The 18,041-nt window shown below is 33.4% G+C and overlaps 1 protein-coding gene across 4 annotated transcripts in view; it reads right to left on the reverse strand.

The window, feature by feature from the left end:
* Window positions 1-18,041, reverse strand: part of LOC145331655 (nephrin-like) — a 201,113-nt gene that overhangs the window by 78,494 nt on the left and 104,578 nt on the right. For all 4 annotated transcript variants that reach the window (XM_080176434.1, XM_080176433.1, XM_080176432.1 and 1 more), the window contains 4 exons: window positions 15,252-15,308; window positions 14,396-14,483; window positions 6,081-6,171; window positions 5,348-5,387 (listed from right to left, as the gene is read on the reverse strand). In XM_080176434.1, the coding sequence (XP_080032560.1) occupies window positions 5,348-5,387; window positions 6,081-6,171; window positions 14,396-14,483; window positions 15,252-15,308 (276 nt within the window). The remainder of the gene's footprint in view (window positions 1-5,347; window positions 5,388-6,080; window positions 6,172-14,395; window positions 14,484-15,251; window positions 15,309-18,041) is intronic.

The following is an 18,041-nucleotide window of genomic DNA, read 5'->3' on the forward strand; positions in this document are numbered from 1 at the left end:
GAGAATTTTCGCGGATTTTTTTTTCAATTACTACTAAACTTCATTTTACAGTTTCAACAGTAAAAGAACAATTTCATATTTTTTAATTTTAAGCAACTTTGCTTTTATGTACAATTAACATCTGACCACTCCTTCATGTGGTTTTTGTGAATTTTTAGCGGATTTTAAAAAAAATTACTACTAAACTTCATTTTACAGTTTTATCAAGAAAAGACAAATTTTATAATTTCAAATTTTAAGCAACTATGCATTTATGTACAATTAACCTCTGACCCCTCCTTCATGTGGTTTTTGTGAATTTTTCGCGGATTTTAAAAAAAAATTACTACTAAACTTCATTTTACAGTTTCAACACTAAAAGAACAATTTCATATTGTTAAATTTTAAGCAACTTTGCTCTTATGTACAATTCACCTCTGACCCCTCCTTTATGTGGTTTAGGTGTATTTTTCGCGGATTTTTCAATAAGTCACTATTAAACTTTCTCTGACAGTTTCAACACCAAAAGAACAATTTCATATTTTTAAATTTTAAGCAACTTTGCTTTTATGTACAATTAACCTCTGACCCCTTCTTCATGTGATTTTTTTGAATTTTTTCGCGGATTTTTCAATAAGTCACTACTAAACTTCATTTTACAGTTTCAACACTAAAAGAACAATTTCATATTTTTAAATTTTAAGCAACCTTGCCCTTATGTACAATTCACCTCTGACCCCTCTTTCATGTGGTTTTGGTGTATTTTTCGCGGATTTTTCAATAAGTCACTTTTAAACTTTGTCTGACAGTTTCAACATCAAAAGAACAATTTCATATTTTTTTAATTTTAAGCAACTTTGCTCTTATGTACAATTCACCTCTGACCCCTCCTTCATGTAGTTTTGGTGTATTTTTCGCGTTTTTTTTAACCTAAGGAACTTCATTTCACATTTATTGGTTGAAACGTTTGAACACTCCCTGGGTTTGCTTAAAAAACATTTAAGTAATGATGCCAAACAAACAGCAACCCATTCCAACTATACCTAGTATGAATACACCAACTTTGTCTGAAAGTTCCAACTATTTCGCCCTACTCTCACTATTAGTGTCATGTATCAGACATAGCAGCAGAAGGTAAAATTTTAAACGTCATTAGTATAACATGGTGTAACAAGAATCGAACACACAGGCATGCTATCATTTACGCTAATATGACGGGTTTTTAATATAAAGCTTTACAAATGGTAATATTCGTTTGTCTAACCATTTCAGAGAGCTTCGCTTTATGGATGTTGTCATTCTTGTTATCATAAAATTAGTTATTTCCGCACTATTTCAGGGCATAATACAAGGACGTCCATGCTTTTATATTATGGGGAAGGGGGATAAATTAAGGGATTCCATATGTAAGGGAGGAGGGTTAGTTTTATGTAGCATCAACACGGTGAAGGAAGATTGGGTTATTATATTTTTTGGAATTCTTAAAACTTGTTCTCCCCCCTCTCTTTTTTTCCTTCCCCCATCAAGTTTCGTGTCACCTATAATTCTGGTGTTTATACAAATGCGCCAATTTTTGTTTTACAATTTTTTTTTAAAATGACATCTGTTTGGTTTTCCTTTGCAATTAAGCTTTTTTTAGGTACAGGGAAGGTTTTTAACTATTTTGGGAGAGCGTAACTCCACCCTCCCAGTTTAAAATCTCCCTCCACAATTTTTTTTTTATATTTCTTATTAAAACTCAAATTAAAAAAAATAGAAGGGCGGTTGACTTATCCCCCTCCCTAGTTAAGAACACCTAGAGGCTTCTAGGGGGCGTTGCCCCTAATCTATCTTAAAATAAAAGCTATGTCTTGCATTTTTTTTTGATTAGGTGTTTGATCACAAATTGCATATGTTAAAAATATTTTCCTTATTTAATTGTTATCCTAATAAGATAAAAGTTATGCTTGAAAATTGTTTCAATAGCTATTATTATATGTTGCATCTTTCAAAAAACATAAAAGTTGAGATCAGAATTTGCGTCATTGCGTATTTTCGGAATTTTCTTACCCATCATCCATCAACACTTATGAACAAACACATACCACTAGCTGTGGGCTAGAATTGAATCAAGACAAAAGTAAGTGCCGAGCCCTGGGACCTAGGTATGGTGAAAATAGACATAAAACCATGATGATTCCAGGTAAAACCAAAATATTTCAGCGGGGGCTTTTTGAGAAAATTAGATTTGAAAATTTCAAGTTCAATTTTCACCCCCTAGGAGTTGCCGCATAATCATGACAAGAAAAGCAAATATTATTTATTTTAAATTTTGAACAACTTTGCTTTTATGAAGTCCTTCTTAAAACCTCTCTATATATGATTTATTTTAGGCTGAATTTTCGTGACCTTTGCAAAGCAAGTGATAAAAATGGCCATTTATTAACTCCCTTCAGGAGTGATTTTATGAAGAACTTTATAAAAGCAAAGTTGTTCAAAATTTAAAATAAATAATATTTGCTTTTTTTGTCATGATTATGCGGCAACTCCTAGGGGGTGAAAATTGAACTTGAAATTTTCAAATCTAATTTTCTTAAAAAGCCCCCGCTGAAATATTTTGGTTTTACCAGGAATCATCATGGTTTTATGTCTATTTTCACCATACATAGGTCCCAGGGCTCGGCACTTACTTTTGTCTTGATTCAATTCTAGCCCACAGTGATACACACACACAGAGAAAGAGAGAATTATACGCAGAGAGAGAGAGAGAGAGAGAAAGAGAGGGAGAAAAAAAGAGAGAGAGAGAGAGAAAGAAAGAGAGAGAGAGAGAGAGAGAGAGAGAGAGAGAGAGAGAGAGAGAGAGAGAGAGAGAGAGAGAAAGAGAGAGAGAGAGAGAGAGAGAGAGAGAGAGAGAGAGAGAGAGAGAGAGAGAGAGAGAAAGAGAGAAAGAGATGGAGAGAGAGAGAGAGAGAGAGAGAGAGAGAGAGAGAGAGAGAGAGAGAGAGAGAGAGAGAGAGAGAGAGAGAGAGAGAGAGAGAGAGAGAGAGAGAGAGAGAGAGAGAGAGAGAGAGAGAGAGAGAGAGAGAGAGAGAGAGAGAGAGAGAGAGAGAGAGAGAGAGAGAGAGAGAGAGAGAGAGAGGGAGATAATGAGAGAGAAAAAGAGATAAAGAGAAAGAAAGAGAAAGAAAGAGAGAGGGAGAGAGAGAGAGAGAGAGAGTGAGGAGAGAGAGAGAGAGATAATGAGAGAGAAAGAGAGATAAAGAGAAAGAAAGAGAAAGAAAGAGAGAGGGAGAGAGAGGGAGAGAGAGGGAGAGGGAGAGAGAGGGAGAGAGAAAGGGAGAGAGAGAGAGAGAGTATACGAAATTGTCACATTTATACATATAATATTAGGTTTATTTGAAAAAAAATGCGCAACTCAAATTATTAACGTACGTTAAAATTTGTAGTTTTCAAAATTCAACCAGCAAATTTTAAAACTTTCTAGAATGCACGGCTGCAAACGGCTGCAGCTAAAATCTTTTCTCCAGGCCTATAAATGAGCTAAATTTTATGAGAGTTAAGATCCCAGACCGGTGGGGTCCGGTGGAAATTTTCTACAAGCTTTGAAAGTTGACTTATGCTTAAAAATAAACAAAATTTTAGGAATATTTTTTATATAATTGATTGTTTAAATACCATTTTATTTATTTATTTCTAGTTTTACTTTTATTATCTGATTACAATTGTTGTAACGTTTATCTGAAGCTTGATTTTTTAAAAATCGGTCATCATTAGCCTCAGAAATCTTGGTTTGAAGAAGGGTTGGTAGTGGTCAAAAATTGCCTTAAAAATTGCGACCCTACTCTACTTTGTTAGGCACTGGACGCACTCAGAAATACACCTGGACCTTGAAAATATCATTTTTAAAAGCCCTAATGTATGTAATTTAGTCATATAAAGAAAACAATATAAATACCAAGAAACCAAATTCCACCCCCAAGTTTTGTATTTTGACACCTGCTGGCCCACTGTGCAATGGTATAATAATATATATGATTATTTATGCCCTATTTAACAAGATATTGCTTGATAGGATTAATAAGGTGGTTCAACAATACAACTTAATAATCATTAATAGCAAAATAGCTAACATGTAAAATAGTTATTCATCGTATCTTATAAAATATAGCTTTATAGTGGATAATAAAATTACAAATCACAAGATTAAAACCAGTTTTGTTAATCCGAGGGGCCAAAGGCTCGGGCTAACAAAACGAGTATTAATTTAATGGACCTTTATTTTTATATTTGTGGAAAATTGTCTCTAATGTATAATGAGAATCGGTTCAAATCCAGCGGATATTAATCAGTTTCATAGCCATAGTTGAAAATATTTGGAAAAAAAAACATTTAAAAATAAAATAAAATAATAAATTTGTAAGATTGTGAAAACACATCCCTGGAAGACATTGTAAAAATAAAAAAACAAGCAAGGAAGGAACAATATTCGTGGACTCTTAGATTACATTTATTTTTAGCAATACAGTTATATATAGAGTCATTTTAGATTCAAAACGAAAATCCTCCTGCTTTGGGCTAGCCTACCCAAACTATAACCTAACTCAACCTAACCTTATTTTATTACAACTTGCTTTTTATTCAAAACAATTGTTCTTCGAAAAGGTGGATTTTCTATTTTGGAACAGCTGAATTTTAAAGTTATAATTTTATATGACGATTGATGCTTACACGCTGCTGACGTGCGGCTACTGAGTCCTGGTTGCGAATAATTTGTTTTTTTTATATTGAGTAAAGCTTGATAAAATATTTCATTTATCCTTTAGTGCGGCCATATCCTATAATATCAAATTCTAAAGTTTTTTGTCAGAAGTCTAAGATCTTGGAAAATAATTGTACAAATGAGTTGCACTCTTTAGAGAAGCTTTATAAATGTCTTGAGATGGTCTTAGGCCATTTTCATAGCTTCAACAGCCATATCCTAGTGGCTATGTGCAAAACAACTAGTTTTGTATAAAACAACAAAACAATCTTATAAGAAGCTTTGCTACTTTAAGTAACCTAACCTACATTTGTTATTGATACTTTTATGCCAAAAATTACATCATAAAATAATAATAATGTACATATCTCAGAGCTAGAAAGAGGGGAAATGGGCTGCTTATTACACTAGTCCCAAAAGTCCTATAATAACGATTTCTTATTCGTTGTCTTTACACTTTGGGGACTTTTGTGAATTGTAAATGGTTGGATCATTAAGTTGAGTATTCAAACGTTTCAACCACTAAATTTAATCTACAGAAGGGATTATTTTGTGTATCATCATTGGGGATGTATATCGATTTATCGGCCATTGTCCTATCCCTTTAGCTCCCTGTATACATATACTTACATTTCGTCTCCAAGATATTTTGTATGGCCGAGGGTTAGAACTATAATAAAAATACATGAATTAGAATGATGAATAATTAAACTATAACTATAACTGCTTTTCAAGGAAAATTTCTGTTTAATTGTTATTAGGCTAAATAATAAAATGGAAACTCTGAAAGCAAACGGCAGAACCTACCTAAAAAACTTAATATAATACAAATATAACAACAAAATTGTATATAAACTTGTTGTAAAATTGCTTAAATTTAGTATTCTGTTTATGGAAAGACTTACATTTTTAAGACAATTCCTACAATATTGTCCCTTGATATCCTAAGAATCATCGTTTGAAATCGATAGGAATTTTAACATGCCTAAATTAATAGACGTACGGCCTTTCGTGCATACCCTTATTTTAGAAAAGCTTCGCCTATAATGCACTTGGTTTAAATATAATAAATAACTTAAGTTTTTTTCTGTTGGTCAATTTATGAGAGATATAGGGGACAATGGGCTGTTCATTACTCTGGTCCACAAAGTTTTATAATGAAGATTTATTATTCCTTGCCTTGACATCTTTGGAGACTTTGATCAATTTTAATTGTTTGGTTCATTTAGTTGAGTGTTCAAACGTTTCAACAAATGATTGTAACCTACATAAGTGGTAATTTGGTGTATTTTCAAGGGGAAAAACATCAAATTATCGGACATTGTCTTATCTCTAAAGATATCTTGTCATTTCATGTATTTTCCTGATTTCACATTCAAAGTAGACATCATCCCCCTCCTTGATGTTGGACCCGTTCAGAGATGAACCTAACCCAAGCTTCGCAACTGGCGTGTCTGAAATAAAAAAATAAAATAAAAAGTTAAGCCAGTATTCTTACAGGTAGAGGGTTCAAAGTGACTCAAACATCAGCCACGTGACGCCATAAAAATGTGGGAGATGAGAGGGGAAGTGGGAAAGAAAACCTCTAAAAAAGAGATGGATAATCACCCATTTTTATCACGTCTTTTGGCTGAGTTTTAAGTCACTTTGGACCCTCTACATAAAACAGGGGATAAATCAAGAAACTTTTGTTCGAAGTAAAAGATGATTAAAGTCCCTCCACAGATTATGACGTCATAAGGATAAAATGACCAATGGGAGGCCAGCATAAATTTTACTATTGGTCAATTACAGTGTATACTGTCCTTTCATTGGCTATTATATGACGTAATATTCTGTGGACGAAGTATCCCGAATGACGTCATATTAGAATGATGGACTATTCCAATATGACGTCATTTGGAAATGTAAACATCTGCCAATTTCTTTTTAAAGGACTACTAAGAGCTTCCTTGCATGATCATTCAATGTTCTTTAACTTTAACAAAACACTTAAAGGGGTTTAAATTCGAAATTAAAAATAACCATCTTTTGACAGCCATCCATAACACAAAGTAGTAGTTTGTCAGAACCTTCAGATCAAGACATAACCACTGAAACTAGGATGTGCTTCTCTGTGGATGTACATACTTGCCCTGTGGTGGATTTAAGCTATTTTCTTTGGGGGGTTGGCAACCATAACTCCCGTGTTTTTTTCCAAACTTAAAGCAAAAGGGGTTCCACATATCCTTATAATAAAGTTCCTCATAATAAAGTAACATAATTTGTGTTTGGCTGTGTGTCTGTACCGAAAGATCTCGCTAACCGCCTAACAGGGTAGCTTCTCATAGGTCCGCGGAAGGTTTATAACTATTTTGGGGGAGGGTACCACCACCCTCCCAAGAGAAATAAACAAAAATTGAAAAAAACTTAAATATTTGAGAGACCTGAACGAAACATAAAGCGGTATATTAGAGACTTGAACAAACAAAAAACATTTAAAGTGCCACTAGAGGCCTCTAGGGGCGTAGCCGCTAGTAGAAGAATATACAAACAAGGATAAATTGAATGAAATTTGTATTGTACTAGACTTTGTATTACAACTTTATAATTACAACAACAGCTCCTCAAATGGTGAAACTTCACTTCCACTAAAATCTTATGTTCGCAAACCAGCGTTGCAACAAATTTTTGCAAAAGCATAAACTGACTCTTTCTAATTTACATCCTAATTCATCCTTTGGTATTTATCATTGGTCAAATTTAAAGTAAAATTGGAATCACACCTAATCTATTTTCAAATTTAGGAAATCTATATACATACAAAGTTCAAAGATGTAAACACTTTATTAGACAATCTTTGATTTTTTAAATTTCATGGATCTTCAGAGATAAGACAATGGACGATAAATTTATGTACACAGTACACACTAAATGGTGGTATTAAAATTACTTCAACTAATTAAAATTAAATATCAGTTTTCAAATATTTTTAGCTAACTATTAATAGAATGTTTTTTTTTAACTTTGATACTAGTAAAATTTACAGTCTAATGTCCTCTCCCTCCTTTCTTTTTTTGATATTTGGTAGTTAACCAAAAAAAATTATTTTAAGACTTTCCTTCAAACATTTAATACAAACTTATATATACACCTTCTCAGATAAATATTGAATTCTATATTGGTAGAGTTTGAGTAGCAGTAATAGAATGTTTGTGTGCATTTGTGTGTGTTTATGTGTGTGTTGGTGTGTGTTTTCCAATGCATGTAAATTAAGAGGAAAATTAGAAGTCATTTATTAGATTAAGAATGGACTGTGTGTGTGTGTTTGTGTGTGAAGGGCAAGGTATAGCACTATGGTCACCAGGGGTTAGATTCTTAAAATATCAAACATGATTTTTAAGACATTGAATTTTTACTCTTCAGTATTTTTTACCACTCAAGTTTAAAATATCTAGGGCAATTTTGGGGCTGAATTTGTTATGCGAGGAGTGGGGTGAAATCGTATATATTCATACAATTTTTGAAGGGGATATTAATTACTTTTACCCTCCTCCACATAGTTACTTACTATCAGGACATAAATGGGTAAAAAATACTTATATAGTAGCTTTGATATTAAAAAAAAGATCATTTTGAGAATAGGATCCATTAAATCTGCTCTTAGCTCTGCGATTTGATTATTTGATTATAGAATTTGATCAATACAAGTTTGGTGTGTCATTACTTACACATTTTGTATGTAATTCTGCGGCATTCGCGTAAATGAGGTAAAAAGTTGTTTGGTTCACACCGCGTTATACTAAAGACATTAAAAATGGTACCTACTGCTGCTATGTCTAGCACGTGATTCTAAAAGTAAGAGTATGAAAATGCCTTGCCCAATAAAAAGGCACAACTCATACACAATTAAGACTTCCTGACTAAGATCATGCAATCAAAAAGTTGGTTGTCTGTTGGTTGTTACTCAACCTAATATTTTTGGATGTTCAATTATCTGGTATCTCTAGATAGTCGCTTAAAATATAAGGAGAATCCTGCCAATACAAGGTAATTTGTTGGGTACACATTTTATCAAAACTGTGATGTGGTTCATATATCCGCATAAAAAAAACTACAATAGTAAATGCATAAAAGATAGCAGTTAATAACCAGATTAAAGAAAATAAGATTGGTTTGTTTGTGGAAGTTAATGTTCACTTATAGATGTACTTCTTCCATACATATTTTATACATATGTCTTCATTAAGATTGGTTTATATTCCTAAAAAAACAGTTGTTTTACTATAAAAATGTTTTATAAGTAATCTTATACTGTAGAAGTGTTAATTTTGTTTATCATACTTTGGTGTTTAGATGGTTAAATTGTTAGAAAGATAGTTGGTTGTCTGGGATTTGTTACTCCCACTGCTCCTCAAATTAACTTAAGTTTTATGCTTAAATTATGATATAATTATTTTATTTTGGAATGAGAATTTATATATGAGAATTTTATATATATTTTTCTATAGAACATATACAGGGATCTAATGGGATAAGACAATGACTGATAAATTAATGTACATCCTCAATGATTATGCATAAAATTTTCTCTTCTGTAGTTTACAATTAGAGGTTGAAATGTTTGGGCACTCAAATAATAAAACAAACATTCAAAATTTAGCAGACGAATAATAAAACTTTGGGGACTATTGTAATAAAGAGGCAAATGTCCTCTCCACCCTGAATATATGTATTGATATGTGTTACATTCATATGTACAAATATTAAATATTGCAAATTTGCATGGTGTCAAAATAAGACATCACTACTAGTAGGCCGGAACTGTCATGTGGTAAAGGGAACTTTTTTTTGTAAGGATAGTTTACCAAATTTGAATTGATCAATTTCTAAAATCAAATAATCAAATCTCAGAGCTACAAGCAGATTTGATGGATCTTATTCTTAAAACTTTCTTTTTTTTTGCAGCAAAGCTATTATAAGTATAAGTTTTATAGATTATTTGCCCAGTTTATGTACAAATATCAAATATTCTGAATTTGCATGGTGTCAAAATAAGACATCACTAGTAGTAGGCCGGAACTGTCATTCAGTAAAGGGAACTTTTTTTGTTTGTAACCAAATTTGTATTGACCAAATTCTAAAATCAAATGATCAAATCGCAGAGTTATGAGCAGATTTAATGGATCTTATTCTTAAAACTTTCTTCTTTGCAGCAAAGCTATTATAAGTATAAGTTCTATTGTTTTATTTGCCCAGTTTATGTACAAATATCAAATATTATGAATTTGCATGGTGTCAAAATAAGACATCACTAGTAGTAGGCTGGAACTGTCATGTCCTAAAGGGAACTTTATCATTATATATTTTCCAATATGTCTTTAAATCCAATTAATATCCGATGGATTATAACCGGTTCTTAGCAACATTATGGTCTTGTATTACATCCGGTTTTCTACGAAACTAACAAAACTTATTTAAATTTTATAATTGTACATTTCTATAGCTGCAGAAAGATGTTTAATTTGGACTGTCCATTTAAAGTGCCTGAAAGGAAAGTGAGTGAGTGCTTTTAGATATACAAAATAATGGATAAAGAATATGTGGAGATTGGGAGAGAATCTAGTATACCCTGATAAAATATTTATTCCAGCTGGCTAGTAAGATAATACCCCACATAAACTTCCTCTACCCAATCCCCTAACTTATTACTGGGGAGGAACAAACTGACCAATAATTGAGGATCATAGTGTCATCTTTAATTGGCGACGTATCTATCCACGTATTCTTTATCCATTAAAAGAATCTTGTCATATGTACACCAGAGAACCTCAAGATTGGGACATGTTTGAGGAAAGAAACCAGACCAAAATTATTACTTACCTTCCCATGACCTGTGGGAAGCTACTATGTTAAGCAAAACCATATCGCTTCAGCGGTCAGCAAGAACCTTCACTTCTACATAGAGAGGCTGACAAAGAACATGTTACTTACATAAAGAATTATTATGTGTTAGCTATCACTTTCTGTAGCAAGTTTTTTTGTCTTTAAAAGACCCAATTCTAAGGTGCTCAAATGTACACATATAATCTGTACACAACATATATTCAAATACAAATATTTTTGTGTACACACAGGGAAGTATTTACATTTGTGTACATGAAATAACTAATTTGGTAAAATTATCTTTAAAAGTAAGGATGAAAACATTCATAGTAGCAAAGGGGGGAGGCGGATGTGCCACTTTTAGAAACCAAAACTAAAAGTCAAAGGAACTCAACTAAAAAAAGAGTTACAGGTCTGAGATTTTGCATGGCAGTTGCTTTATAGGGTTACAATATGGAACAGTGAAGAAACGGCGGCGCAACCGCCGAAAAACCGCCGAGAAATTGCAAAAAAAAATTCGGCGGGAAACGGCGGTTTTCGGCGGTTGCGCCGCCGTTTCTTCACAGTTCCATATTGCACCCCTATAAAGCAACTGCCATGCAAAATCTCAGACCTGTAACTCTTTTTTTAGTTGAGTTCCTTTGTTAACTTTTAGTTTTGGTTTCAAAAAGTGGCACATCCGCCTCTCCCATTTAGAGTGACAGAGCTTCTAATTATGGAGGTGGATTCTTTATAGCCTAGTTCACAAAAGACATAGGTTAACCTCAGGAAATTTTAGGTTGACCTAAAAAAGCTTTAGGTTGACCGATTTTATAAAGGCATTTGTTAGTTTTACTTGTATAGGTTGACCTACAGAATATTTCGGTTGACCTCTACAAGTTGTTTGTGAACTGGGCAAATAAGTATGTCCTTGAATTTTTTACCTATATCCTACACATTAAATTGTGATCAATCCTAAGATTCGTCATGTATATATTTGGATTTGTTTTTGTAGAAACTTATTCCAAATTAATAGAGATTTCAAGAGCCCCCTTCCCCCAAAATAGGTGTAAACCTATCTTGAAAATTTATTTGAAAACAACTATGTATATTTAATTCTATAGTAAACTTATCATACAATAATGCAAGTAAAAAGATTAATATGTTAAATCATTAGCTCAGTAATCTATAGATTGGAAGGTGATATAACACTGTATAACTTATAGTGATCAAGTGTTCCTCTAAAGAACCCAAGAGCATCATTTATTTGTAATGGGATGCAATACTCTAATGCCCACTTGTGGATATTTGGTTAAGTAACAACCAACAGACAACCAAACCTTTGATTTTATGACCTTTGTCTGAGAAGTCTTAACTGTGCGTGGGTTGCGCCTGCTTATGGGCCACGGTATTCCCGTATTTCGCGCACCTGACATATCTGCAGTAGGAACCATATTTAGTTATGTCAGGCCGTGATTCGAACCTCCCTGACGACGAGCGGATGTGCTATGTGGCGAGCAACGATCGTGGGTTAGGCTTGAAATTATACTAATAATCAAAATTGTATAAACTCGTTTTCTCATTCATTGGCTTAAATTCTATTTTTATGGATCTTGAATGGTTAATTCAAACTAGCAGTTTCTTTCAATTAGTTTAATTCTGCAGTAGAAGTTATTTTGTTTTGCATCAATAGTGATGTTGTTAATCAATTTAACGTCTATTGTCTGGTAATTCCAAATTCGAATTGTTTTCAAAAAAAAAATTCCCAGTCTTAAATACCTGGTCTAAAATTTTTGAGTCATGTGCAGAATCTTTTTTTCAAATACAGGTATAGATACATGTGAAAGAAAATAAACTTACACATAATATTTAGTTTGATAGCATCTTCTTTGCTCCCCTCTGCTGTGGTTTGATCCACTGCATGGATTATTTTATTACAGGGATAGATACATGGGAAAGAAAATAAACTTACACATAATATTTAGTTTGATAGCATCTTCTTTGCTCCCCTCTGCTGTGGTTTGATCCACTGCATGGATTATTTCATTACAGGGATAGATACATGGGAAAGAAAATAAACTTACACATAATATTTAGTTTGATAGCATCTTCCTTGCTTCCCTCTCCTGTGGTTTGATCCGCTGCAGGGATTACTCCATTACAGGGATAGATACATAGGACAAATAATGAACTTACTCATAATATTTAGTTTGATAGCATCTTCCTTGCTTCCCTCTCCTGTGGTTTGATCCGCTGCAGGGATTACCCCATTACAGGGATAGATACATGGGAAAGAAAATAAACTTACACATAATATTGAGTTTGATAGCATCCTCCTTGCTTCCCTACCCCGGGGTTTTATATGCTGGAGGGACTAATTCAATTCATGGATAGATATATGGGAAAGAAAATAAACTTAATATAATATTTAGTTTGAAAGCGTCTTCCTTGCTCACCTCTCCTGTGGTTTGATCCGCTGCATGGATTACTCCATTACAGGGATAGATACATGGGAAAGAAAATAAACTTAACATAATATTTAGTTTGAAAGCGTCTTCCTTACTCCCCTCTCCTGTGGTTTGATCCGCTGCAGGGATTACTCCATTACAGGGATAGATACATGGGAAAGAAAATGAACTTACACATAATATTTAGTTTGATGGCATCTTCCTTGCTCCCCTCTCCTGTGGTTTGATCCGCTGCAAGGATTACTCCATTACAGGAATAGATACATGGGAAATAAAATAAACTTATAAATAATATTTAGTTTGATAGGATCCTCCTTGCTTCCCACTCCCGTGGTTTGATATTAGTCCCCAAAGTTTTTTTAAAAAGTTTTCTTATTTATTGGGGACTTTTAATGAATCTTTATTGGTTGTTTCACTACATTAAATGTCCATACGCTTCAACTACTAATTGTAATGTACAGAAGGGTAGTATTGTTTATCATTAATGATGTAGTACAAAAATTAATTGTCAATTGTCTTATCACTTCAGATCACGGCCTTTTAAGAACTTTTTCAAATACAGGGATAAAGTGATAGATAAACGGGAAAGAAAATGAACTTACACATAATATTTAGTTTGATAGCGTCTTCCTTGCTCACCTCTCATGTGGTTTGATCCGCTGCATGGATTACTCCATTACAGGGATAGATACAGGGGAAAGAAATTGAACTTACAAATAATATTTAGTTTGATAGAATCTTCCTTGCTCCCCGTTCCTGTGGTTTGATCCGCTGCAAGGATTAATTCATTACAGGAATAGATACATGGGAATGAAAATGAACATACACATAATATTTAGTTTAATTGCGTCTTCCATGCTTCCCTCTCCTGTTGTTTTGATCCGCTGCAGGGATTACTTTATTGCAGGGATATATACACAGGAATGAAAATAAACTTACACATAATATTTAGTTTAATCACGTCTTCCTTGCTCCCCTCTCCTGTGGTTTGATCCGTTGCAAGGATTACTCCATTACAGGGATAGATATATGGGAATGAAAATGAACTTACACATAATATTTAGTTTGATAGCATCTTCCTTACTCCCCTCTCCCGTGGTTTGATCCGCTGCAGGGATTACTCCATTACAGAGATAGATACATGGGAAAGAAAATGAACTTACAGATAATATTTAGTTTGATAGCATCTTCCTTACTCCCCTCTCCCGTGGTTTGATCCACTGCAGTAGATACATGGAAAGAAATTGAACTTACAGATAATATTTAGTTTGATAGCGTCTTCCTTACTCCCCTCTCCTGTGGTTTGATCCGTTGCAGTGATTACTCCATTACAGGGATAGATACATGGGAAAGAAAATTAACTTACACATAATATTTAGTTTAATCGCGTCTTCCTTGCTTCCCTCTCCCGTGGTTTGATCCGCTGCACGACATACCAAATATTTTTCGGCGTCCTAAATAACAATCATTAGTTAGTTTACCTAATTAGCCCAAACAAAAAAACATATTAATCATCTAAAAAATATTGTTTCTAGGTTAAAATAAAACTAAATAATAGTAGCTTTGCTGAACAGTAAGAATATTTCCAAAAAAATAAAGCCTAATCGATCTGGAGTCCGGACGGACAATCGGACACCGTTCTAATTTGTTTTTATAGATTGTTAAAAAATTCACAACCTTCCTTTTATTTCTACAAAAAAAATGTTTTGAACCTAGCTATGGTATGATAAATTTGGATATTTTCTAAAAAGCAGAGCCCAATCGGTCCTTTGGTTTTTACCTTAGAGAACGAATGGATTGACATACGGATAAACTATTGGTCGGACTGATGAACGCACTGAGGAAATGACTGCTTGACGTACTGACGTATACCCTTGTTGAGTTTACTGACTTGTAGTGTTGGAACAACGGTAACAGTACTCAGACTGAGTAACGGACAGACGGACGGACTTACCTGTAGTGTTGGAACAACGGTAACAGTACTCATAGGGACAGACGGACGGACTTACCTGTAGTGTAGGAACAACGGTAACAGTACTCATAGGGACAGACTGAGTAACGGACAGACGGACGGACTTACCTGTAGTGTTGGAACAAAGGTAACAGTATTCATAGGGACAGACTGAGTAACGGACAGACGGACGGACTTACCTGTAGTGTAGGAACAAAGGTAACAGTACTCATAGGGACAGACTGAGTAACGGACAGACGGACAGACTTACCTGTAGTGTAGGAACAAAGGTGACGGTACTCAGAGTTACATTTCCATCCGGCGAGGCCTGAACAAATTTACAATATTAATCCAGGTATTTAAACACAGAGATGGAGGGGACAATGGGCTGTTTATTACACTAGTCCCCAAAGTTTTATAATTACCTTTTCTTATTCAATGGTTTAACAACTTTGTGGACTTCAGTGTTAAAGTTTCAACCACTTATTATAATCTACGGAAGGTGTGTTTTTGTGTATCACCATTGGGAAAGTACCTCAATTTATCGGCCATTGTCTTATCCCTTTAGATCACTAAATAAAAATCTAAATACTAAATTGAAATACTTTGGCCTAATGCACTTGAGAGGTTGAGTAAATATTATGGCGAGAAAATTTACTAGATCTCTACACATTCAAATACAGTAAAAGTTTTGTATTAAAAATAGAATAGTTATTTTTCGCTTCGTATTATAGTCAGCTTGTTGCGGATTATTTAAAAAATAAATTTAAGTGCCACTAAAGGCCTCTAGGGGCGTAGCCGCTAGTAGAACATACAGTATACTTTTCAATGAATTGGTAGCCACTTCCCTAGAAGCCTTTCTGGGAACTTGAGGGAGTAGACACTTTACATTAGAGTATACTTTTTTAAGTAAAATAATAAATTTGTACCGTATTATCTTTTTCCAGGGCCAATTTTTTTATTAGCGACGGGTAATTTTTACATTTCATGGGCCAACAGCAGCTAGTACCTAACTCAGTCGGAAATTGTTAAAAACTGTTTATTCTGCAAATGTAAATATTGCTGTGGCATTTGCTAAAAAAAATATTGCAGCAATGTTAAAACACCAATACCATTTGCTTTTGTCTCTTCAAATATCGAAGAGCAGAGAAATAGAAGCTTTCTCTGAAATAATAAAGATATTAAACATCAGACATGTAAAGGATAAAGATTAATTTATCAAGCTTTGTTTTAGTTTTCTGCAGAAAATCTAAGGACAGATAAAACATTGGATATATAAATAAAAAAAAAATGTTCTAAATTTTTGTATGTTTATGTTTTATGATGCTTCAAAATGGTTTCTCGTATTCATTCGAAACCGATTCTAATACGGTGGATTAGAACTGGTTCTCATATATACAAAAAAAACTATGTCTAGCATCATATGATATCCAGTTTTCTACAAATATAAAAACAGGTTTTGATCTTATAATTGTACATTTTATATCCGCGGAAAGCTGTTTATAATACGATGCAAGAAATAACTATTATCTAAGAATTTTATTTCGGATTGTTAATAATCTATAATGTAAAGAGTATTACAATCTATTTTGTCTAAAGGAAATTGTGTCTTTTAGATACTCATTGATTTATGTTTGGAAAGGAAATTAAATTTTGATGGGTATAGCAGAATTTTAGAATTAAGAGGTTTTCTCAATTTTAATTTTGAGCCTCTATTGTTGTAGTTCTCTATTATTAAAATTTTGCAATTTTACCTATATCTACCCTACCAACACTCCATAATTCTCAGGGATCTAAAGGGATAAGACAATGGCCGATAAATTGATGTTCTTTCCCAATGATAATTCACAAAATTACCCCTTCTGTAAAATACAATTAGCGGTTGAAACTTTTGTACACTAAACTTTATGAACCAATAACAATTCATCTAAAGCCTTTATAGTTGTTAAGTCAAGGTATAGGGAAACGTTATTATAAAACTTCGGGGACTAGTGTAATAAACAGCCCAATGTCCCCTCCCTCCCTGCCATAATTCTATATCTTCAATACTTTTCAATGTAATACATTGATTTCAGATAAAACATTATGCAATAATACTTGAAAAATAGAAATAATAAAATTTCTTGATAACTAGTTTTACACCAATTTAAACTATAGCTATTTAATGTATGTATAGAAAGAAAAATTATTGGGGAAGTACATCAAATGCTAGTCCTGGGTCTTACCCCTAAGGATCCTAGTAAATAAACATATTCTACTTTCAAAAAGAAGTGATAAAAAGTTTATCAAAATTACAAAAACGAAAGAAAACAAGGATGACCAAATCCATAAGTAACAAACCACATAAAAATAATGACTGAAAAAAACAGACAAAAAATCAAGAATTGAATTGTTAAAGAAAAAATCACGAAACCTTGGTATTTTTATAATTTTCAATATTGAATATTTTGTATCATGACTGGCAGTTCCACTGACAAAGTTAAATACATACTGGATGTTAATTGGAATCTTGAATAGCAGCTGATAAATTTACATTTTCCCTATAATGTTACGGTCTGACTTACGGACAGACAGACAGACAGACTCATAAAATAGCTTCGCTTCTAAAAGAATAGAATGTAAGATAAAGATTAGAAGTAATAAAAGAGTAAAGGATAGTGGTACAGAAAGTAAAATAGTAATAAACAAATGTAAAACAAGTACAAGTATGTTCATGCCAATATTTCAACAGTTTTAAAATACCAACAAAGTTTAAATAATATGAAAATAAGATTGAATGTAGAGGGTCGATCACCCCCCTGCCTCCAAACCTTTAGTGCCCCTAGAGGCCTCAATGTATAATTTTATGTAAGTGGAGATTCTATTCTCCCCCCCCCCCTCCTATTTTACATATTTTTGTGCTCCTAGAGGCCTCTATCTAAAACTATGCATATATCTTAAGATTCTACCCACCCCCCCCTCTTCCTCTTTTAGCTTAAGTGCCTCTAATTGTATAATCTATGTATTTAAAGCATAGAAAGCGTAGATACTGTAGATTATTTACTAAGTATACAGTCGAACG

Source organism: Acartia tonsa, chromosome 11 (assembly GCF_053477335.1).
Source record: "Acartia tonsa isolate MP-2025a chromosome 11, ASM5347733v1, whole genome shotgun sequence".
NCBI lineage: Eukaryota > Metazoa > Arthropoda > Copepoda > Calanoida > Acartiidae > Acartia > Acartia tonsa.